The sequence below is a fragment of the Lampetra planeri genome, unplaced genomic scaffold, assembly GCF_965212315.1.
Source record: "Lampetra planeri unplaced genomic scaffold, kcLamPlan1.2.h2 scaffold_249, whole genome shotgun sequence".
In the NCBI taxonomy this organism is placed as follows: domain Eukaryota; kingdom Metazoa; phylum Chordata; class Hyperoartia; order Petromyzontiformes; family Petromyzontidae; genus Lampetra; species Lampetra planeri.
The window spans coordinates 81,689-103,397 of record NW_027615078.1 but is presented as its reverse complement, the minus strand read 5'-3'; the positions used below and the strand labels follow the sequence as shown (position 1 = coordinate 103,397).

Sequence of the window (21,709 nt, the reverse complement as noted above, 5' to 3'; positions counted from 1 at the left end):
GAGTAGGTGAGTGGGGTGAGTGAGTAGGTGAGTAGGTGAGTGGGTGAGTGAGTAGGTAGAGTAGGTGAGTGGGTGAGTGAGTAGGTGAGTAGGTGAGTGAGGTAAGTGAGTAGGTGAGTGGGTGAGTGAGTAGGTGAGTAGGTGAGTGGGGTGAGTGAGTAGGTGAGTAGGTGAGTGGGTGAGTGAGTAGGTGAGTGGGTGAGTGAGTAGGTGAGTGAGTAGGTGAGTGGGTGAGTAGGTGGGTGAGTAGGTGAGTGAGTAGGTGAGTGGGTGAGTGAGTAGGCGGAGATAGGTGAGTGAGTAGGGTGAGTAGGTGAGTGAGTAGGTGAGTGAGTAGGTGAGCTGAGTAGTGATGAGTGGAGTAGGTGAGTGGCTGTAGGTGAGTAGGTGAGTAGGTGAGTAGGTGAGTGAGTAGGTGAGTGAGTAGGTGAGTGGGCTGAGTGAGTAGGTGAGTAGGTGAGTGGGTGAGTGAGTAGGTGAGTAGGTGAGTAGGTGAGTGAGTAGGTGACGTGAGTAGGTGAGTAGGTGAGTAGGTGAGAGAGTGGTGAGAGTGGGTGAGTGAGTAGGTGAGTAGGTGAGTGGGTGAGTGAGTAGGTGAGTAGGTGAGTGGGTGAGTGAGTAGGAGAGTAGGTGAGGTGAGTAAGTGAGTAGGTGAGTGGGGTGAGTGAGTAGGTGAGTAGGTGAGTGGGTGAGTGAGTAGGTGAGTAGGTGAATGTGGTGAGTGAGTAGGTGAGTGTGGTGAGGTGAGTAGGTGAGTCGAGTAGGTGAGTGGGTGAGTAGGTGAGTGAGTAGGTGAGTGAGTAGGTGAGTGGGTGAGTGAGTAGGTGAGTAGGTGAGTGAGTAGGTGAGTGGGTGAGTAGGTGAGTGGTAGATGAGAGAGTAGGTGAGTGGTGTGAGTGAGTAGGTGAGTAGGTGAGTGAGTAGGTGAGTGGGTGAGTGAGTAGGTGAGTAGGTGAGTGAGTAGGTGAGTAGGTGAGTGAGTAGGTGAGTGAGTAGAGGTGAGTGAGTAGGTGAGTGAGTAGGTGAGTGAGTAGGTGAGTAGGTGAGTAGGTGAGTAGGTGAGTGAGTAGGTGAGTAGGTGAGTGGGGTGAGTGAGTAGGTGAGTCGGTGAGTGAGTAGGTGAGTGGGTGAGTGAGTAGGTGAGTGAGTAGGTGAGTGAGTAGGTGAGTGAGTAGGTGAGTGAGTAGGTGAGTAGGTGAGTAGGTGAGTGAGTAGGTGAGTAGGTGAGTGGGTGAGTGAGTAGGTGAGTAGGTGCGTGAGTAGGTTGAGTGGGTGAGTGAGTAGGTGAGTAGGTGAGTGAGTAGGTGAGTGGGTGAGTGAGTAGGTGAGTAGGTGAGTGAGTAGGTGAGTGGGTGAGTGAGTAGGTGAGTGAGTAGGGTGAGTAGGTGAGTGAGTAGGTGAGTGAGTAGGTGAGTGAGTAGGTGAGTGAGTAGGTGAGTGAGTAGGTGAGTAGGTGAGTAGGTGAGTGAGTAGGTGAGTAAGGTGAGTGGGTGAGTGAGTAGGTGAGTAGTGATCGAGTGAGTAGGTGAGTGGGTGAGTGAGTAGGTGAGTAGGTGAGTGAGTAGGTGAGTGGGTGAGTGAGTAGGTGAGTGAGTAGGTGACGTGAGTAGGTGAGTGAGTGGGTGAGTGTGGGAGAGGTAGTGAGTGGGTGAGTAGGTGAGTAGGTGAGTGAGTAGGTGAGTGGGTGAGTACTTGTCTCTCCCCAATGGTGATGGCCGTAGTGCCCACAGATGTCCTCAACTCCAGCCAGGATGTTGATCCATAAACTGTCGAGGACAAACATCATCATCATATACATCATCAACAACATCATCATCATAAACCAACAACATCATCATCATATACAACATCATCATCCATAACACAACATCATCATCATCATAGACAATATCATCACCATCATAAATGTACAACATCACCATCATCACACACTGCTGGTGGTGATGGTAGCGTTGCTGACGATGATGGATGGTGGATGTGGTGGAATGTGGTGGATGTGGTGGTGGGTGGGATGTGGTGGTGGTGGTGGTGGATGTGGTGGTGGTGGATGTGGTGGTGGTGGTGGTGGATGTGGTGGTGGTGGATGTGGTGGTGGATGTGGTGGTGGTGGTGGATGTGGTGGTGGTGGTGGATGTGGTGGGTGGTGGGGGGATGTGGTGGACAATGTCGTCACCCGGATGTTGGTCTCCTCCGTGATGCTCGGGTCGTGCTCCTTCTTCTTCTTGATCTCCAGCAGCTCCACCAGCGGGCGGATAGTCATCCCCTGTAGTCACCCACACAGTCACCCACAGTGACACAGTCACAGTCACCCACACACAGTCACCCACACACACACACAGTCACCCACACACACAGTCACCCACACACACACAGTCACCCACAGTCACCCACACACACACAGTCACAGTCCACAGTCACCCACACACACACAGTCACAGTCACCCACACACAGTCACCCACACACACACAGTCACAGTCACTCACAGTCACCCACACACACACAGTCACAGTCACCCACAGTCACCCACACACACACAGTCACAGTCACCCACACACAGTCACCCACACACACACAGTCACACACAGTCACCCACACACACACAGTCACAGTCACCCACACACAGTCACCCACACACACACAGTCACACACAGTCACCCACACACACACAGTCACAGTCACCCACACACAGTCACCCACACACACACACAGTCACACACAGTCACCCACACACACACAGTCACCCACAGTCACCCACACACACACAGTCACAGTCACCCACACAGTCACCCACAGTCACCCACACACACACAGTCACAGTCACCCACACACAGTCACCCACACACACACAGTCACCCACAGTCACCCACACACACACAGTCACAGTCACCCACACACAGTCACAGTCACCCACAGTCACCCACACACACACACAGTCACCCACACACACACAGTGACACACACACACAGTGACACACAGTCACCCACAGTCACCCACACACACAGTCACACACAGTCACACACAGTCACCCACAGTCACCCACACAGTCACCCACACAGTCATCCCCTGTAGTCACCCACAGTCACCCACAGTCACCCACAGAGTCACCCAGTCACCCAGTCACACACACAGTCACACACACAGTCACACACACAGTCACACACACAGTCACCCACACACACAGTCACCCACACACACAGTCACCCACAGTCACACACAGTCACCCACACAGTCACCCACAGTCACCCACACAGTCACCCACACAGTCACCCACACACAGTCACACACAGTCACCCACAGTCACACACAGTCACACACAGTCACACACAGTCACACACACACAGTCACACACAGTCACACACAGTCACCCACACAGTCACACACACACAGTCACACACACACACACACAGTCACACACACACACAGTCACACAGTCACACACACACAGTCACACACACACACCACACAGTCACATACAGTCACCCAGTCACACACACAGTCACACACAGTCACACACAGTCACCCACAGTCACACACAGTCACCCAGTCACACACACACACAGTCACACACAGTCACCCACAGTCACCCACAGTCACACACAGTCACACACACACAGTCATCCACACACAGTCACACACAGTCACACACGCACAGTCATCCACACACAGTCACACACAGTCACCCACAGTCACACACAGTCACCCAGTCACACACACACACACAGTCACACACAGTCACCCACAGTCACCCACAGTCACACACACACAGTCATCCACACACAGTCACACACAGTCACACACGCACAGTCATCCACACACAGTCACACACAGTCACACACAGTCACCCACACAGTCACCCACACAGTCACCCACACACAGTCACCCACACACAGTCACACACAGTCACACACAGTCACCCACACAGTCACACACACACACACACAGTCACAGTCACCCACACACAGTCACACACACACACACACAGTCACAGTCACCCACACACAGTCACCCACACACACACACAGTCACACACAGTCACCCACACACACACAGTCACAGTCACCCACACACAGTCACCCACACACACACACAGTCACACACAGTCACCCACACACACACAGTCACCCACAGTCACCCACACACACACAGTCACAGTCACCCACACAGTCACCCACAGTCACCCACACACACACAGTCACAGTCACCCACACACAGTCACCCACACACACACAGTCACCCACAGTCACCCACACACACACAGTCACAGTCACACACACACAGTCACCCACAGTCACCCACACACACACAGTCACAGTCACCCACACACAGTCACCCACACACACACAGTCACCCACACACACACAGTGACACACACACACAGTGACACACAGTCACACACAGTCACCCACAGTCACCCACACAGTCACCCACACAGTCATCCCCTGTAGTCACCCACAGTCACCCACAGTCACCCACAGTCACCCACAGAGTCACCCAGTCACCCACACAGTCACACACACAGTCACACACACAGTCACACACACAGTCACACACACAGTCACCCACACACACAGTCACCCACACACACAGTCACCCACAGTCACCCACAGTCACCCACAGTCACCCACAGTCACACACAGTCACCCACACAGTCACCCACAGTCACCCACACAGTCACCCACACACAGTCACACACAGTCACCCACAGTCACACACAGTCACACACAGTCACACACACACAGTCACACACAGTCACACACAGTCACCCACACAGTCACACACACACAGTCACACACACACACAGTCACACACACAGTCACACACACACACACACAGTCACACACACACACAGTCACACAGTCACACACACACAGTCACACACACACACACAGTCACACACACACCACACAGTCACACACAGTCACCCAGTCACACACACAGTCACACACAGTCACACACAGTCACCCACAGTCACACACAGTCACCCAGTCACACACACACACACAGTCACACACAGTCACCCAGTCACCCACAGTCACACACAGTCACACACACACAGTCATCCACACACAGTCACACACAGTCACACACGCACAGTCATACACACACAGTCACACACAGTCACCCACACAGTCACCCACACACAGTCACACACAGTCACACACAGTCACCCAGTCACACACACACACACAGTCACACACAGTCACCCAGTCACCCACAGTCACACACAGTCACACACACACAGTCATCCACACACAGTCACACACAGTCACACACGCACAGTCATACACACACAGTCACACACAGTCACCCACACAGTCACCCACACAGTCACCCACACACAGTCACACACAGTCACACACAGTCACCCACACAGTCACACACACACACAGTCACACACACACACACACACAGTCACACACACACACACAGTCACACACACACAGTCACACACACCACACAGTCACACACAGTCACCCAGTCACACACACAGTCACACAGTCACCCACAGTCACCCACAGTCACACACAGTCACCCAGTCACACACACACACACACAGTCACACACAGTCACCCACAGTCACCCACAGTCACACACAGTCACACACACAGTCATCCACACACAGTCACACACAGTCACACACGCACAGTCATCCACACACAGTCACACACAGTCACCCACAGTCACACACACACAGTCACACACACACACCACACACACACAGTCACACACCACACACACAGACATTCACACACACAGTCACACACACCCACCCACCCACACACCCACACACTCCCTCACCTCACCACCACGTCCCTCACCACCCTCACCCCCCCCACCCCCCCCCCCACGTCGCTCACCACCACTCCCTCACCTCCCCACCTCACCTCACCACCACGTCCCTCACCCCCCCCCCCACGTCGCTCACCACCACTTCCTCACCTCCCCACCTCACCTCACCACCACGTCCCTCACCCCCCCACCTCACCTCACCACCCTCACCCCCCCCCCCCCACGTCGCTCACCACCACTTCCTCACCTCCCCACCTCACCTCACCACCACGTCCCTCACCACCCTCACCCCCCCCCCCACGTCGCTCACCACCACTCCCTCACCTCACCACCACGTCCCTCACCCCCCCACCTCACCTCACCACCACGTCCCTCACCACCCTCACCCCCCCCCCACGTCGCTCACCACCACTCCCTCACCTCACCACCACGTCACTCACCACCACGTCACTCACCACCACGTCACTCACCACCACGTCACTCACCACCACGTCCCTCACCACCACGTCCCTCACCACCCTTCATCCCTCACCACCACGTCACTCACCCCCCACCCCTCACCACTCCCTCACCCCCCACCCCTCACCACTCCCTCACCCCCCACCTCACCCCCCCCCAGCCCTCCCCACCTGCACGAAGACGGTGAACAGGATGACGACGATGGTTGCCGTGATGAAGAGCTTCTTGCGCGGGAAGCTGGCGCTGTCCAGCAGGAAGACGAGCGAGAAGCAGATGGCGCCACGGAGACCCCCGTAGGCGATGATGAACTGGTCCTTCTTGGTCAGAGTCACCATGCGGAACTTGTTGATGACGAACGTCAGCAGGAACACGCCTGTGTGGTGTGTACGGTGTGTTTGTGGTGTGTGTGGTGTGTGTGTGTGTGGTGTGTGTACGGTGTGTGTGGTGTGTGTGGTGTGTGTGGTGTGGTGTGTGTGTGGTGTGTGTGTGTGTGTGTGTGTGTGTGGTGTGTGGTGTGTGTGTGGTGTGTGTGTGGTGTGTGTGGTGTGGTGTGTGGTGTGTGTGTGGTGTGGTGTGTGGTGTGCGTGGTGTGTGTACGGTGTGTTTGTGGTGTGTGTGGTGTGGTGTGTGTGTGGTGTGTGTGTGGTGTGTGTGTGGTGTGTGTGTGGTGGTGTGTGTGGTGTGTGTGTGGTGTGTGTGGTGTGTGGTGTGTGTGTGGTGTGTGTGTGGTGGTGTGCGTGGTGTGTGTGTGTGTGGTGTGCGTGGTGTGTGTGTGGTGTGTGTGGTGGTGTGTGTGGTGTGTGTGGTGTGTGTGTGTGTGGTGTGTGTGGTATGTGTGTGGTGTGTGTGTGGTGTGTGTGGTGTGTGTGTGTGGTGTGTGTGGTGTGTGTGGTATGTGTGTGGTGTGTGTGGTGTGTGTGTGGTATGTGTGTGTGTGGTGTGTGTGGTGTGTGTGGTGTGTGTGTGGTGTGTGTGGTGTGTGTGTGTGGTGTGTGTGGTGTGTGTGGTGTGTGTGGTATGTGTGTGGTATGTGTGTGGTGTGTGTGTGTGGTGTGTGCACAGCCACCACGGTGAGAGAGAATGAGAGAGACATCCACCGTGTCCCTCACTCACCACCGCTTTAGCCGCCCGGCGCTCCGCTCGTTGTTGTGAGCGTCGCTCCTCCGCCCTCCGTTGTTGCTGGAGGGCGACTGCCTCCAACTGCCCAGTAGCCTCACGGTGCACCTAGCCTGGCACTGCCCAGTAGCAGCAGCGTCCTTCACGAGCCTCCTCCTCCACAGAGGGCGATCTTGACACCGCTGGTAGCAGTCATCGGCAAGTCCACTCAGCTCCACGTCCTCCCCCCACTATCCCCACCCACTACCACCTCACCAACCCACCCACCATCACCCCACCCACCCACCCCACCCATCACCCCACCCCACCACCCCCCCACCCACCCCCACCCACCCCACCCCACCCACCCCCACCCACCATTACTCCTACCCACCCACCCCCCCACCCACCCCACCCACCCCCACCCACTTTACCCACCCCCCCCACCCACCCCCAATCACCCCACCCACCCCACCCACCCACCAACCCCCACCCACCATTACCCCTACCCACCCACCCACCCCACCCACCCACCACCCCCCCCACCCCCACCCACCACCCACCCACCCACTCACCTGTGGCTCTCCAGGCGAGACAGAAGAGGAGGGTTGCGCACACGAAGGCCCAGTTCCACTCGTGCTGGTCGTCCACGGTGGACACGCCCAGGAAGATGAAGATGAGCGTCTCGCTGACGCTGCTCAGCATCTTCATGAAGTACTTGATGGTCACCGCCGACTTCTCCGACACGTTCGCCTCCACGTAGCGCTTCATGCACATGGCGCACGCTATCAGCCTGCGGGGCACACGCACAGAGAGAGACAGGTGTGTGTGTGTGTGTGTGCGCAGAGAGAGACAGGTGTGTGTGTGCACAGAGAGAGATGTGTGTGTGTGTGTGCGCAGAGAGAGAGAGGTGTGTGTGTGTGTGTGTGCGCAGAGAGAGACAGGTGTGTGTGTGCGCAGAGAGAGAGGTGTGTGTGTGTGCGCGCAGAGAGAGAAATGTGTGTGTGTGTGTGCGCAGAGAGAGATGTGTGTGTGTGCATGGTGTGTGTCACTCACACCTCCTCTACCCCTACCACTCACACCACCCCTACCACTCACACCACCCCTACCACTCACACCACCCCTACCACTCACACCACCCCTACCACTCACACCACCCCTACCACTCACACCACCCCTACCACTCACACCACCCCTACCACTCACACCACCCCTACCACTCACACCACCCCTACCACTCACACCACCCCTACCACTCACACCACCCCTACCACTCACACCACCCCTACCACTCACACCACCCCTACCACTCACACCACCCCTACCACTCACACCACCCCTACCACTCACACCACCCCTACCACCCCACCACCCACCACCCACCACCCTACCACCCACCACCCTCTATCACCCACCACCCTCCCACCACCACCCACCCCCACCACCCCACCACCCCACCACCCACCACCCCACCACCCCACAACCACCCACCACCCCACCACCCCACAACCACCACCCTACCCCCACCACCCTACCACCCACCACCCTCCCCCCACCACCCTCCCCCCCCCCACCCACCACCCCCACCACCCACCACCCCCACCACCACCCTCCCCCCACCACCCCCACCACCCCCACCACCCCACCCACCCCCACGGCACTCACGCCATGATGCCCGACAGGTGGAACATCTCGGCGGTGATGTAGGAGGCGTAGCTGTAGAGGAAGACGAAGAGGGGCTCGATGACGCGGATGTGCGCGGTGAAGCGCGTGGTGAGGGCTGCGAGCAGGCCGTACACCACGCCCACGGCAATGCCGCCCAGCCCCACCACGAAGAACTTGGCCACGCCCAGTGGGAAGTCGCTCGCAGAGATGACGGGCATCGCACACAGCGCGGCGTACAGCTGGTACAGCACCTGGGGGCGGTGGCGGCGGTGGTGGTGGGGGTGGGGGTGGGGAGAGTGGGGAGAGTGGGGGGAGAGTGGTGGTGGTGGTGGGGAGGGGGGAGAGTGGGGAGAGAGTGGTGGTGGTGGGGGTGGTGGGAAAAGTGGGGGGAGTGGGGAGAGTGGGGGGAGAGTGGTGGTGGTGGTGGTGGGGAGGGGAGAGAGTGGGGGGAGTGGGGGGAGAGTGGGGAGAGTGGGGGGAGAGGGGAGAGAGTGGGGGGTGAGTGAGTGGTGAGTGGTGAGTGAGTGGTGAGTGAGTGGTGAGTGAGTGGTGAGCGAGTGAGTGGTGAGTGAGTGAGTGGTGAGTGAGTGAGTGAGTGGTGAGTGAGTGAGTGGTGAGTGAGTGGTGAGCGAGCCCTCACCACGGTGACTGCGTCGTTGAGGAGTGAAGGATGTAGAGCTGGTGAGTGAGTGGTGAGTGAGTGGTGAGTGAGTGGTGAGCGAGTGAGTGGTGAGTGAGTGGTGAGTGAGTGAGTGAGTGGTGAGTGAGTGAGTGAGTGGTGAGTGAGTGGTGAGCGAGCCCTCACCACGGTGACTGCGTCGTTGAGGAGTGAAGGATGTAGAGCTGGTGAGTGAGTGGTGAGTGAGTGGTGAGTGAGTGGTGAGCGAGTGAGTGGTGAGTGAGTGAGTGAGTGGTGAGTGAGTGAGTGAGTGGTGAGTGAGTGAGTGGTGAGTGAGTGGTGAGTGAGTGGTGAGTGAGTGGTGAGTGAGTGAGTGAGCGGTGAGTGAGTGGTGAGTGAGTGAGTGAGTGGTGAGTGAGTGAGTGGTGAGTGAGTGGTGAGTGAGTGAGTGAGCGGTGAGTGAGTGAGTGGTGAGTGAGTGGTGAGTGAGTGGTGAGTGGTGAGTGAGTGAGTGAGTGGTGAGTGAGTGGTGAGTGAGTGAGTGGTGAGTGAGTGGTGAGTGAGTGAGTGGTGAGTGAGTGGTGAGTGAGTGGTGAGTGAGTGGTGAGTGAGTGGTGACTGAGTGGTGAGTGAGTGAGTGGTGAGTGAGTGAGTGAGTGAGTGGTGAGTGAGTGGTGAGTGAGTGGTGAGTGAGTGGTGAGTGAGTGGTGAGTGAGTGGTGAGCGAGTGGTGAGTGAGTGGTGAGCGAGTGGTGAGTGAGTGGTGAGCGAGTGGTGAGCGAGTGGTGAGTGAGTGGTGAGTGAGTGAGTGAATGGTGAGTGAGTGGTGAGTGAGTGGTGAGTGAGTGGTGAGCGAGTGGTGAGTGAGTGGTGAGTGAGTGAGTGGTGAGTGAGTGGTGAGTGAGTGGTGAGCGAGTGGTGAGTGAGTGGTGAGCGAGTGGTGAGTGAGTGAGTGGTGAGTGAGTGGTGAGTGAGTGGTGAGTGAGTGGTGAGCGAGTGGTGAGTGAGTGGTGAGCGAGTGGTGAGTGAGTGGTGAGTGAGTGGTGAGTGAGTGAGTGAGTGGTGAGTGAGTGGTGAGCGAGTGGTGAGTGAGTGGTGAGTGAGTGAGTGGTGAGTGAGTGGTGAGTGAGTGGTGAGCGAGTGGTGAGTGAGTGGTGAGCGAGTGGTGAGCGAGTGGTGAGTGAGTGGTGAGTGAGTGGTGAGTGAGTGAGTGAGTGGTGAGTGAGTGGTGAGCGAGTGGTGAGTGAGTGGTGAGTGAGTGGTGAGTGAGTGGTGAGTGAGTGAGTGGTGAGTGAGTGAGTGGTGAGTGAGCCCTCACCACGGTGACGGCGTCGTTGAGGAGTGACTCCCCGAACACGAGGATGTAGAGCTGCTCGTTCACGTGGATCTCTTCGAAGACGGCGAGCACAGCCACGGGGTCCACCGCCGAGATGAGGGCCCCAAACAGCAGGTTCTGCAGCAGCGACACGTCGGACAGGCCAAACGCAGGGACCTGGGGGGGGGGGGAGACACGCGGGGTGAGACACGGAGACACAGGGAGACACGGGGAGACACGGGGAGACACGGGGACACGGGGAGACACGGGGAGACACGGGGAGACACGGAGAGACACGGGGAGACACGGGGAGACACGGGGAGACACGGGGAGACACGGGGAGACACGGGGACACGGGGAGACACGGGGAGACACGGAGAGACACGGAGACACGGGGAGACACGGGGAGACACGGAGAGACACGGAGACACGGGGAGACACGGGGAGACACGGGGAGACACGGGGACACGGGGAGACACAGGGAGACACGGGGAGACACGGGGACACGGGGAGACACGGGGAGACACGGAGAGACACGGAGACACGGGGAGACACGGGGAGACACGGGGAGACACAGGGAGACACGGGGAGACACGGGGAGACACGGAGAGACACGGAGACACGGGGAGACACGGGGAGACACGGGGAGACACGGGGACACGGGGAGACACGGGGAGACACGGGGAGACACGGGGACACGGGGAGACACGGGGAGACACGGGGAGACACGGAGAGACACGGGGAGACACGGGGAGACACGGGGAGACACGGGGAGACACGGGGAGACACGGAGAGACACGGAGACACGGGGAGACACGGGGAGACACGGGGAGACACGGGGACACGGGGAGACACGGGGAGACACGGGAAGACACACGGAGACACGGGGAGACACGGGGAGACACGGGGAGACAGGGGGAGACACGGGGAGAGACGGGGAGAGACGGGGAGAGACACACGGGGAGACACGGGGAGACACACGGGGAGACACACGGGGAGACACACAGGGAGACACACAGGGAGACACACAGGGAGACACACGGGGAGACACGGGGAGACACACGGGGAGACACACGGGGAGACACACGGGGAGACACACGGGGAGACACACGGGGAGACACACGGGGGGAGACACACGGGGAGACACACGGAGAGACACACACGGAGACACACGGGGGAGACACGGGGGAGACACGGGGGGAGACACGGGGAGAGACACGAGGAGAGACACGGGGAGAGACACGTTTAGCCCCCTCGATCCGGCCGAACAAAAGCTGTTTAGGCATGCGGTGGCTGGGCATGCGGGCTACATGACCCAGCCAACGCAGCCTTGCCTGCCGGAGGAGCTCACCGATAGGACTTTGCCCAGATCTTTCAAGGATTTGTGAGCTCCTCACACAATCCAGACTGCAGTTTAAACCCAGAATGGATCGTAGGCAGGCCAGCCTAAATGTTTCTAACCGGTGAAAATGCTCCATTAGGGGGGTCCATGTTTCGCAAGCGTAGAGAAGGGAGGGAATGGCCGTGGCCGAGAAGACCTGAAGCTTCGTGCGGAGCGACAGACCAGGTAGCTTCCACACAGCGTTACGCAACCGATGAAAAGATATTGCCGCTCGACTGATTCGGAGTGAGACCTCTGCTGTTAAACCGGAGCCGGTCATGAGCACATTGCCCAGGTATGGGAAACTCTCCACTCTCTCCACAACTGCCCTATTACCAATTGGGAGTTGTGGGGGTGGAGTGTCCGATGGTACAAAATACCCAGACAGGTGCTTAGTTTTGGTGGGACTGATGGTAAGGCCCCACCTCTTAGTGGCCAACTCCAGGTTTAGCAGCAGCACCTCCAACTCCTCTGAGTGAGTCGCAATCAGCAGATCATCAGCATACATAACGTGGTTGACCTATAAGGAGCCATCCCTTGACCGCACCCGGGCATCGATCAGCATTCCATTGAATCTTTGTCAGATGGAAATTCCTCAGGTACAGCCATTGAAGGCTTCACGAACTACGTGGTCCTAGTTTTACACAGAGACATACACGTATACACACACACATACACGTATACACACACAGACACATGCACGCACACACACGTACGTACACAGACACACGCACACGCACGCACGTACACAGACACACACAGACGCACACACGCACACACAGACACACACACACACGTACACAGACACACACAGACACACGCACGCACACACACGTACACAGACACACGCAGACGCACGCACGTACACAGACACACACAGACGTATACACACACAGACACACGCACGCACGTACACAGCCACACACAGACGCACGCACACACACACACAGACAAACTCAAGCACAAACACGTACACAGACACACGCACACACGTACACAGACACACACAGACGCACACAGACGCACAGACACACGTACACACACGCACGCACACACACACACGTACACAGACACACGCACACACGTACACAGACACACACAGACGCACACACACACACACGCACGCACACACACACACGTACACAGACACACGCACACACGTACACAGACACACACAGACGCACACAGACGCACAGACACACGTACACACACGCACGCACACACACACACGTACACAGACACACGCACACACGTACACAGACACACACAGACGCACACACACGCACGCACACACACACACGTACACAGACACACGCACACACGTACACAGACACACACAGACGCACACACACACACAGACAAACTCAAGCACAAACACGTACACAGACACACGCACACACGTACACAGACACACACAGACGCACACAGACGCACAGACACACGTACACACACGCACGCACACACACGTACACAGACACACGCACACACGTACACAGACACACACAGACGCACACAGACACACGCACGCACACACGCACACACACGTGTGAACGCACCCATAAACCAGCGCTGTGCGGCGGTGTTAATGAGCGACTGTGAACCCCGCCTCTGTGCTTGAGAGTTGGGTGCGGAAGCTTAACAACGCCCACTGCAACAGCATCCACACTACAACAGCAGGACAAAGATCCCCCGTATAGCCTGCAACGGACTGTTGGGGCAAGTGCTGTTAGCGAGTAGCAGCACCTTTGTGGCACACGAGGGGGTGGGTGGCCAGCACCACGCCCGGCCGCCTTTGTCTCCCCAGTGGTGACGTTGACACACCGAACTGAGGAACTCATTTGAGGCTGAGTCGACCTAGAGACCGCTACAGATAATCGCTATCACTGGTGGTGGCCGTGAGCGGGAATCGAACTCGGGCTGCGGGTTCATAGCGCAGCGCGCTAACCGCTACACAGACACGCACACAGACACACACACACACACACAGACACACACACAGACACACACAGACACACACAGAGACACACACACAGACACACACAGAGACACACACACAGACACACACACAGACACACACAGAGACACACACAGAGACACACACAGACACACACACAGACACACACACACACACAGACACACACACACACAGACACACACAGACACACACACAGACACACACAGACACACACACACACACAGACACACAAGATCCCCCGTGTACCCTTTCACAGTGTGTTGTTGGAGTAGTAGCAGCACCCATCAAGGGGGTGGGTGGCCAGCACCACGCCCGCCACCTTTGTCTCGCTCGTGCAGAAGGTCACGTGACAGACCCAGCAGGTGCCATGGGTTGACTGCTGTGCCAGGCTAGGTGCAGGAGGAGGAGGTCACGGGACAGACCCTGCAGGTGCCATGGGTTGACTGCTGTGCCAGGCTAGGTGCAGGAGGAGGAGGTCACGGGACAGACCCAGCAGGTGCCATGGGTTGACTGCTGTGCCAGGCTAGGTGCAGGAGGAGGTCACGGGACAGACCCTGCAGGTGTCATGGGTTGACTGCTGTGCCAGGCTAGGTGCATGAGGAGGTCACGGGACAGACCCTGCAGGTGTCATGGGTTGACTGCTGTGCCAGGCTAGGTGCAGGAGGAGGTCATGGGACAGACCCTGCAGGTGCCATGGGTTGACTGCTGTGCCAGGCTAGGTGCAGGAGGAGGTCACAGGACAGACCCTGCAGGTGTCATGGGTTGACTGCTGTGCCAGGCTAGGTGCATGAGGAGGTCACGGGACAGACCCTGCAGGTGCCATGGGTTGACTGCTGTGCCAGGCTAGGTGCATGAGGAGAAGGTCACGGGACAGACCCAGCAGGTGCCATGGGTTGACTGCTGTGCCAGGCTAGGTGCATGAGGAGGAGGTCACGGGACAGACCCTGCAGGTGCCGTGGGTTGACTGCTGTGCCAGGCTAGGTGCAGGAGGAGGAGGTCACGGGACAGACCCTGCAGGTGCCGTGGGTTGACTGCTGTGCCAGGCTAGGTGCACAAGGAGGAGGTCACGGGACAGACCCTGCAGGTGCCATGGGTTGACTGCTGTGCCAGGCTAGGTGCAGGATGTCACGGGACAGACCCAGAAGGTGCCATGGGCTGACTGCTGTGCCAGGCTAGGTGCAGGAGGAGGTCACGGGACAGACCCAGCAGGTGCCATGGGTTGACTGCTGTGCCAGGCTAGGTGCAGGAGGAGGTCACGGGACAGACCCAGCAGGTGCCATGGGTTGACTGCTGTGCCAGGCTAGGTACAGGAGGAGGTCACGGGACAGACCCAGCAGGTGCCATGGGTTGACTGCTGTGCCAGGCTAGGTGCAGGAGGAGGTCACGGGACAGACCCAGCAGGTGCCATGGGTTGACTGCTGTGCCAGGCTAGGTGCAGGAGGAGGTCACGGGACAGACCCAGCAGGTGCCATGGGTTGACTGCTGTGCCAGGCTAGGTGCAGGAAGAGGTCACGGGACAGACCCTGTAGGTGCCATGGGTTGACTGCTGTGCCAGGCTAGGTGCAGGAGGAGGTCACGGGACAGACCCAGCAGGTGTCATGGGTTGACTGAGATGGCTGACAGATGGTTTCCACACACTCACCACGACAAACCACTCTACCCTGACCACAATCACCACTCTACCCACCACTCTACCCACCACACACTCACCACTCTACCCACCACACACACTCACCACACACTCACCACTCTACCCACCACTCACTCACCACTCTACCCTACACACTACCCTGACCACAATCACCACTTTACCCTACCCACCACACAATCACCACCCTACCCACACTCTCCACCCTACCCACCACTCACCACCCTCACCACCCTCACCACCCTCACCACACTCACCACCCTCACCACCCTACCCACCACACACTCACCACCCTCACCACCCTCACCACACTCACCACCCTCACCACCCTACCCACCACACACTCACCACCCTCACCACCCTACCCACCACACACTCACCACCCTCACCACCCTATCCTCACCACCCACCCTACCCACCACCACCCCACCCTCACCACACTCACCACCCTGACCACCCACTCTACCCACCACACACTCACCACCCTCACCACACACACCACACACTCACCACACTCACCACCCTCACCACCCTCACCACTCTACCCTACCCACCACACACACACTCACCACACAGCACCCTCACCATCACACACTCACCACCCTACCCACCACACCCACCACACACTCACCACCCTCACCACACCACACTCACCACACACACCACACACTCACCACACTCACCACCCTCACCACCCTCACCACTCCACCCTACCCACCACACACACACCACACACTCACCACACACCACCCTCACCACACTCACCACCCTCACCACTCTACCCTACCCACCACACACACACCACACACTCACCACACACCACCCTCACCACACTCACCACCCTCACCACCCACCCTACCCACCACCACCCCACCCTCACCACACTACCCTACCCATCACACACTCACCACCCTACCCACCACACTCACCACCCTACCCACCACACACACATCACACTCACCACCCTCACCACCCTCACCAAACTCACCACCCACCCCACCCTACCCTCCCCACCCTCACCACCCTCACCACACTACTCTACCCACCACACACTCACCACCCTCACCACACTCACCACCCTCACCACCCTATCCTCACCACCCACCCTACCCACCACCACCCCACCCTCACCACACTCACCACCCTCACCACCCACTCTACCCACCACACACTCACCACCCTCACCACACACACCACACACTCACCACACTCACCACCCTCACCACCCTCACCACTCTACCCTACCCACCACACACACACTCACCACACAGCACCCTCACCATCACACACTCACCACCCTACCCACCACACCCACCACACACTCACCACCCTCACCACACCACACTCACCACACACACCACACACTCACCACACTCACCACCCTCACCACCCTCACCACTCTACCCTACCCACCACACACACACCACACACTCACCACACACCACCCTCACCACACTCACCACCCTCACCACTCTACCCTACCCACCACACACACACCACACACTCATCACACACCACCCTCACCACACTCACCACCCTCACCACCCACCCTACCCACCACCACCCCACCCTCACCACACTACCCTACCCATCACACACTCACCACCCTACCCACCACACTCACCACCCTACCCACCACACACACATCACACTCACCACCCTCACCACCCTCACCAAACTCACCACCCACCCCACCCTACCCTCCCCACCCTCACCACCCTCACCACACTACTCTACCCACCACACACTCACCACCCTCACCACACTCACCACCCTACCCACCACACCCTCACCACCCTCACCACCCTCACCCTACCCTCACCCTACCCTCCCCACCCTCACCACCCTCACCACCCTCACCACCCTACCCTCACCACCCTCACCACACTCACCACCCTACCCACCACACCCTCACCACCCTCACCACCCTCACCCTACCCTCACCCTACCCTCACCCTACCCTCCCCACCCTCCCCACCCTCACCACCCTCACCACCCTACCCTCACCACCCTCACACCACACTCACCACCCTCACACCACACTCACCACCCTCACCACACTCACCACCCTACCCACCACACACTCACTCATCACTCTACCCTACCCACCACACACTCACCACCCTACCCACCACACACTCACCACCCTCACCACCCTCCCCACCCTCCCCACACTCACCACCCTACCCACCACTCTACCCACCACACACTCACCACTCTACCCACCATTCTACCCACCACACACACTCACCACACACTCACCACTCTACCCAACCCACCACACACTCACCACTCTATCCACCACACACTCACCACTCTACCCTACCCACCACACACTCACCACACATACACACACTCACCACTCTACCCTCACCACCCTACCCACCACACACACACTCACCACTCTACCCTACCCACCACACCCTCACCACCCTCACCACCCTCACCACACTCACCACCCTACCCACCACACACTCACCACCCTCACCATCCTCACCACCCTACCCACACACACTCACCACTCTACCCTCACCACCCTACCCACCACACACACACTCACCACTCTACCCTACCCACCACACCCTCACCACACTCACCACCCTCACCACCCTCACCACACTCACCACCCTCACCCCACCCTCCCCACCCTCACCACTCACACCACTCACACCACACTCACCACCCTCACCACCCTCACCACACTCACCACCCTCACCACCCTCACCCTACCCTCACCACCCTCACCACTCACACCACACTCACCAGCCTCACCACTCTCACCACACTCACCATCCTCACCCCACCCTCCCCACCCTCACCACTCACACCACACTCACCACCCTCACCACCCTCACCACACTCACCACCCTCACACCACCCTCACCACCCTCACCACTCACACACACCCTCACAACCCTCACCACCCTCACCCTACCCTCACCACCCTCACCACCCTCACCACCCTCCCCACCCTCACCACCCTCACCACCCTCACCCCACCCTCCCCACCCTCACCTGACAGATGGCGTAGAGCGAGAACCCGATCCCGAATGCGTTCCACAGGGTGCCCACGAGCGCGTACCACAGGATGGTGCCCACGTTCTCGAAGAAGGGCCGGATGGGCATGAAGTAGCCGGCGTCGAGCACGATGGGTGGCAGCAGGTAGAAGAAGAAGACGTCGGTGCTCATGACGGGCGGGGACTGCTCGCGCGCCACCAGGATGATCATGCCCACCAGCAGGCCCACCACGATCAGCAGGCAGCTCTCGGGCACCAGCGACGACACCTTGGGAGCCAGGTGGAAGCCTGGGCACGGGGCGAGAGTGAGCGTGGGTGAGTGGGTGGGTGAGGGGGTGAGTGGGTGGGTGAGGGGGTGGGTGAGTGGGTGGGTGAGTGAGTGACTGAGTGAGTGGCTGAGTGAGTGGCTGAGTGACTGAGTGAGTGAGTGAGTGACTGAGTGAGTGACTGAGTGACTGAGTGAGTGGCTGAGTGGCTAGGTGAGTGACTGAGTGAGTGAGTGAGTGACTGAGTGAGTGAGTGACTGAGTGAGTGGGTGAGTAGGTGACTGAATGAGCGGGTGAGTGAGTGAGTGGCTGAGTGACTGAGTGAGTGACTGAGTGAGTGGCTGAGTGACTGAGTGAGTGGCTGAGTGAGTGACTGAGTGAATGAGTGACTGAGCGAGTGGCTAGGTGAGTGGGTGGGTGACTGGGTGACTGAGTGAGTGACTGAGTGAGTGACTGAGTGAGTGACTGAGTGAGTGACTGAGTGGCTGACTGAGTGAGTGACTGAGTGAGTGACTGAGTGAGTGGCTGAGTGAGTGGCTGAGTGAGTGACTGAGTGAGTGACTGAGTGGCTGACTGAGTGGCTGACTGAGTGAGTGACTGAGTGGCTGACTGAGTGAGTGACTGAGTGAGTGACTGAGTGAGTGACTGAGTGGCTGACTGAGTGAGTGACTGAGTGAGTGACTGAATGAGTGACTGAGTGGCTGAGTGAGTGGCTGAGTGAGTGGGTGAGTAAGTGACTGAGTGGCTGAGTGACTGAGTGGCTGAGTGAGTGGCTGAGTGAGTGACTGAGTGAGTGGGTGAGTGACTGAGTGAGTGGCTGAGTGAGTGACTGAATGAGTGGCTGAGTGAGTGAGTGGCTGAGTGAGTAGGTGAGTGAGTGACTGAATGAGTGGCTGAGTGAGTGATTGAATGACTGGGTGACTGAGTGAGTGACTGAGTGACTGAATGACTGACTCAGTAACTGAGTGGCTGAGTGACTGCCTGACTGAGTGACTGAGTGACTGAATGACTGAGTAACTGAGTGACTGACTGCCTGCCTGACTGAGTGACTGAGTGACTGAGTGGCTGAGTGAGTGACTGACTGAGTGAGTGACCTGACCCAGGCCTCAACGCGTCGTGTCCACCCTCACCCATCTTGGCGAGCGAGGCGAGTAAGATCCACAGCGTGATCTCGAACGGGACCTGCACGTGGGCGTAGTCGAGGGTCACCACGTGGATCCCACCGTGACCCGAGTCGCCGTGACCCGCCTCAGCGCCGTGACCCGCCTCAGCGCCGTGACCGGGGCTCGCCTGCGTCGCGTGGCCGCCCTCGGCAGCCGCCGGTTGCGGCGGCGATTCTAGGCGAGGCCGAGGCGTCTGCGCGGACGCCGGGGAGGCGTAGGCCGCGATCACGATCGTGGGCAAGGCGATGATGATGATGGTGGTGGCCATGGACGCGAGGTGGAGGCGGCGGCGGTGGAGGGTGGACGAGGTGGACGACGGTGAGGTGAGAGTCGCCATCTCCTCGCACTCCCCGCGGCCCGAGGAGAGACGGGAGCGATGGCGCCGCGCTCGGAGTTCACGTACTCCCCGTGTGGAGGTGGTGGAGGTAGAGCGGTGGGCGTAGTGGTGAGCGCACTGCGCGTGTCTGTGAATGTGTGTGTGTGAATGTGTGTGTGTGAATGTGCGTCTGTGTGTGTGTGTCTGTGTGTGTGTCTGTGTGTGTGTGGGAATGTGTCTGTGTGTGTGTGTGCCTGTGTGTATGTGTGTGGGAATGTCTGTGTGTGTGTGTGGGAATGTGTCTGTCTGTGTGTGTGTATGTGTGTGTGTGTCTGTATGTGTGTGTGTGTCTGTGTGTGTGTGGGAATGTGTGTCTGTGTGTGTGTGGGAATGTCTGTGTGTGTCTGTGTGTGTGTGTCTGCGTGTGCCCGTGTGTGTGGGTATGTGTGTGTGTATGTGTCTGTGGGTGTCTCGCTAACAGCACTTGCCCCTACAGTCTGTTAAGGCTACGTGGGGGATATTTGTCTTTGCGGAGTTGTGATCAGACGGTCAACTACATCTTAAAATATGTCGCCCTCCTGTAAACTCATCTGTTAGATGGCTTTACTCGCTGTAACTACCACCACGCACGGCCGCCTTTGTCTCCCCAGTGGCGATGTTCACACACCGCACCGGGTACTCGTTTTGAGGCTGAGTCGACCTAGGGGAGGCCCAGGACCGGTTCAAATAATCGTCACCGGTGGTGGCCGTGAGCGTGTCGCTACCCGCTACACTACAACGCGTCACATCTCGTCACGTGCGCGGGTCACGTGACAGATGTGACGTCACAGCTGACTTGCCGTGCAACAAAATATAACAAAAAATAACAGAACCCTGCGGGGTGGGCTGGTCGGAACGAATAACCAAACAATATAAACATCATGTATTATGACACTTGTTTAGCCAGGAAAGCCCCACTGAGTGTAAAGGTTTCTGTAGGGTCCTGCCAAGTGTTTGCAG

At 58.2% G+C, this 21,709-nt stretch overlaps 1 protein-coding gene across 1 annotated transcript; it reads right to left on the bottom strand.

Moving 5' to 3' along the window:
* Positions 1-1,664: 1,664 nt before the first annotated feature.
* On the bottom strand, positions 1,665-21,472 carry LOC144740631 (sodium/hydrogen exchanger 2-like). Its single transcript, XM_078623426.1, has 8 exons — positions 20,362-21,472; positions 18,964-19,253; positions 10,948-11,121; positions 9,012-9,262; positions 7,922-8,139; positions 6,422-6,624; positions 2,174-2,263; positions 1,665-1,766 (listed from the first exon to the last, which is right to left on the bottom strand). The coding sequence occupies exons 1-8, from the start codon at positions 20,729-20,731 to the stop codon at positions 1,737-1,739; spliced, it is 1,626 nt and encodes a 541-aa protein (XP_078479552.1). The 5' UTR covers positions 20,732-21,472; the 3' UTR covers positions 1,665-1,736.
* Between the last annotated feature and the right edge of the window lie 237 nt (positions 21,473-21,709).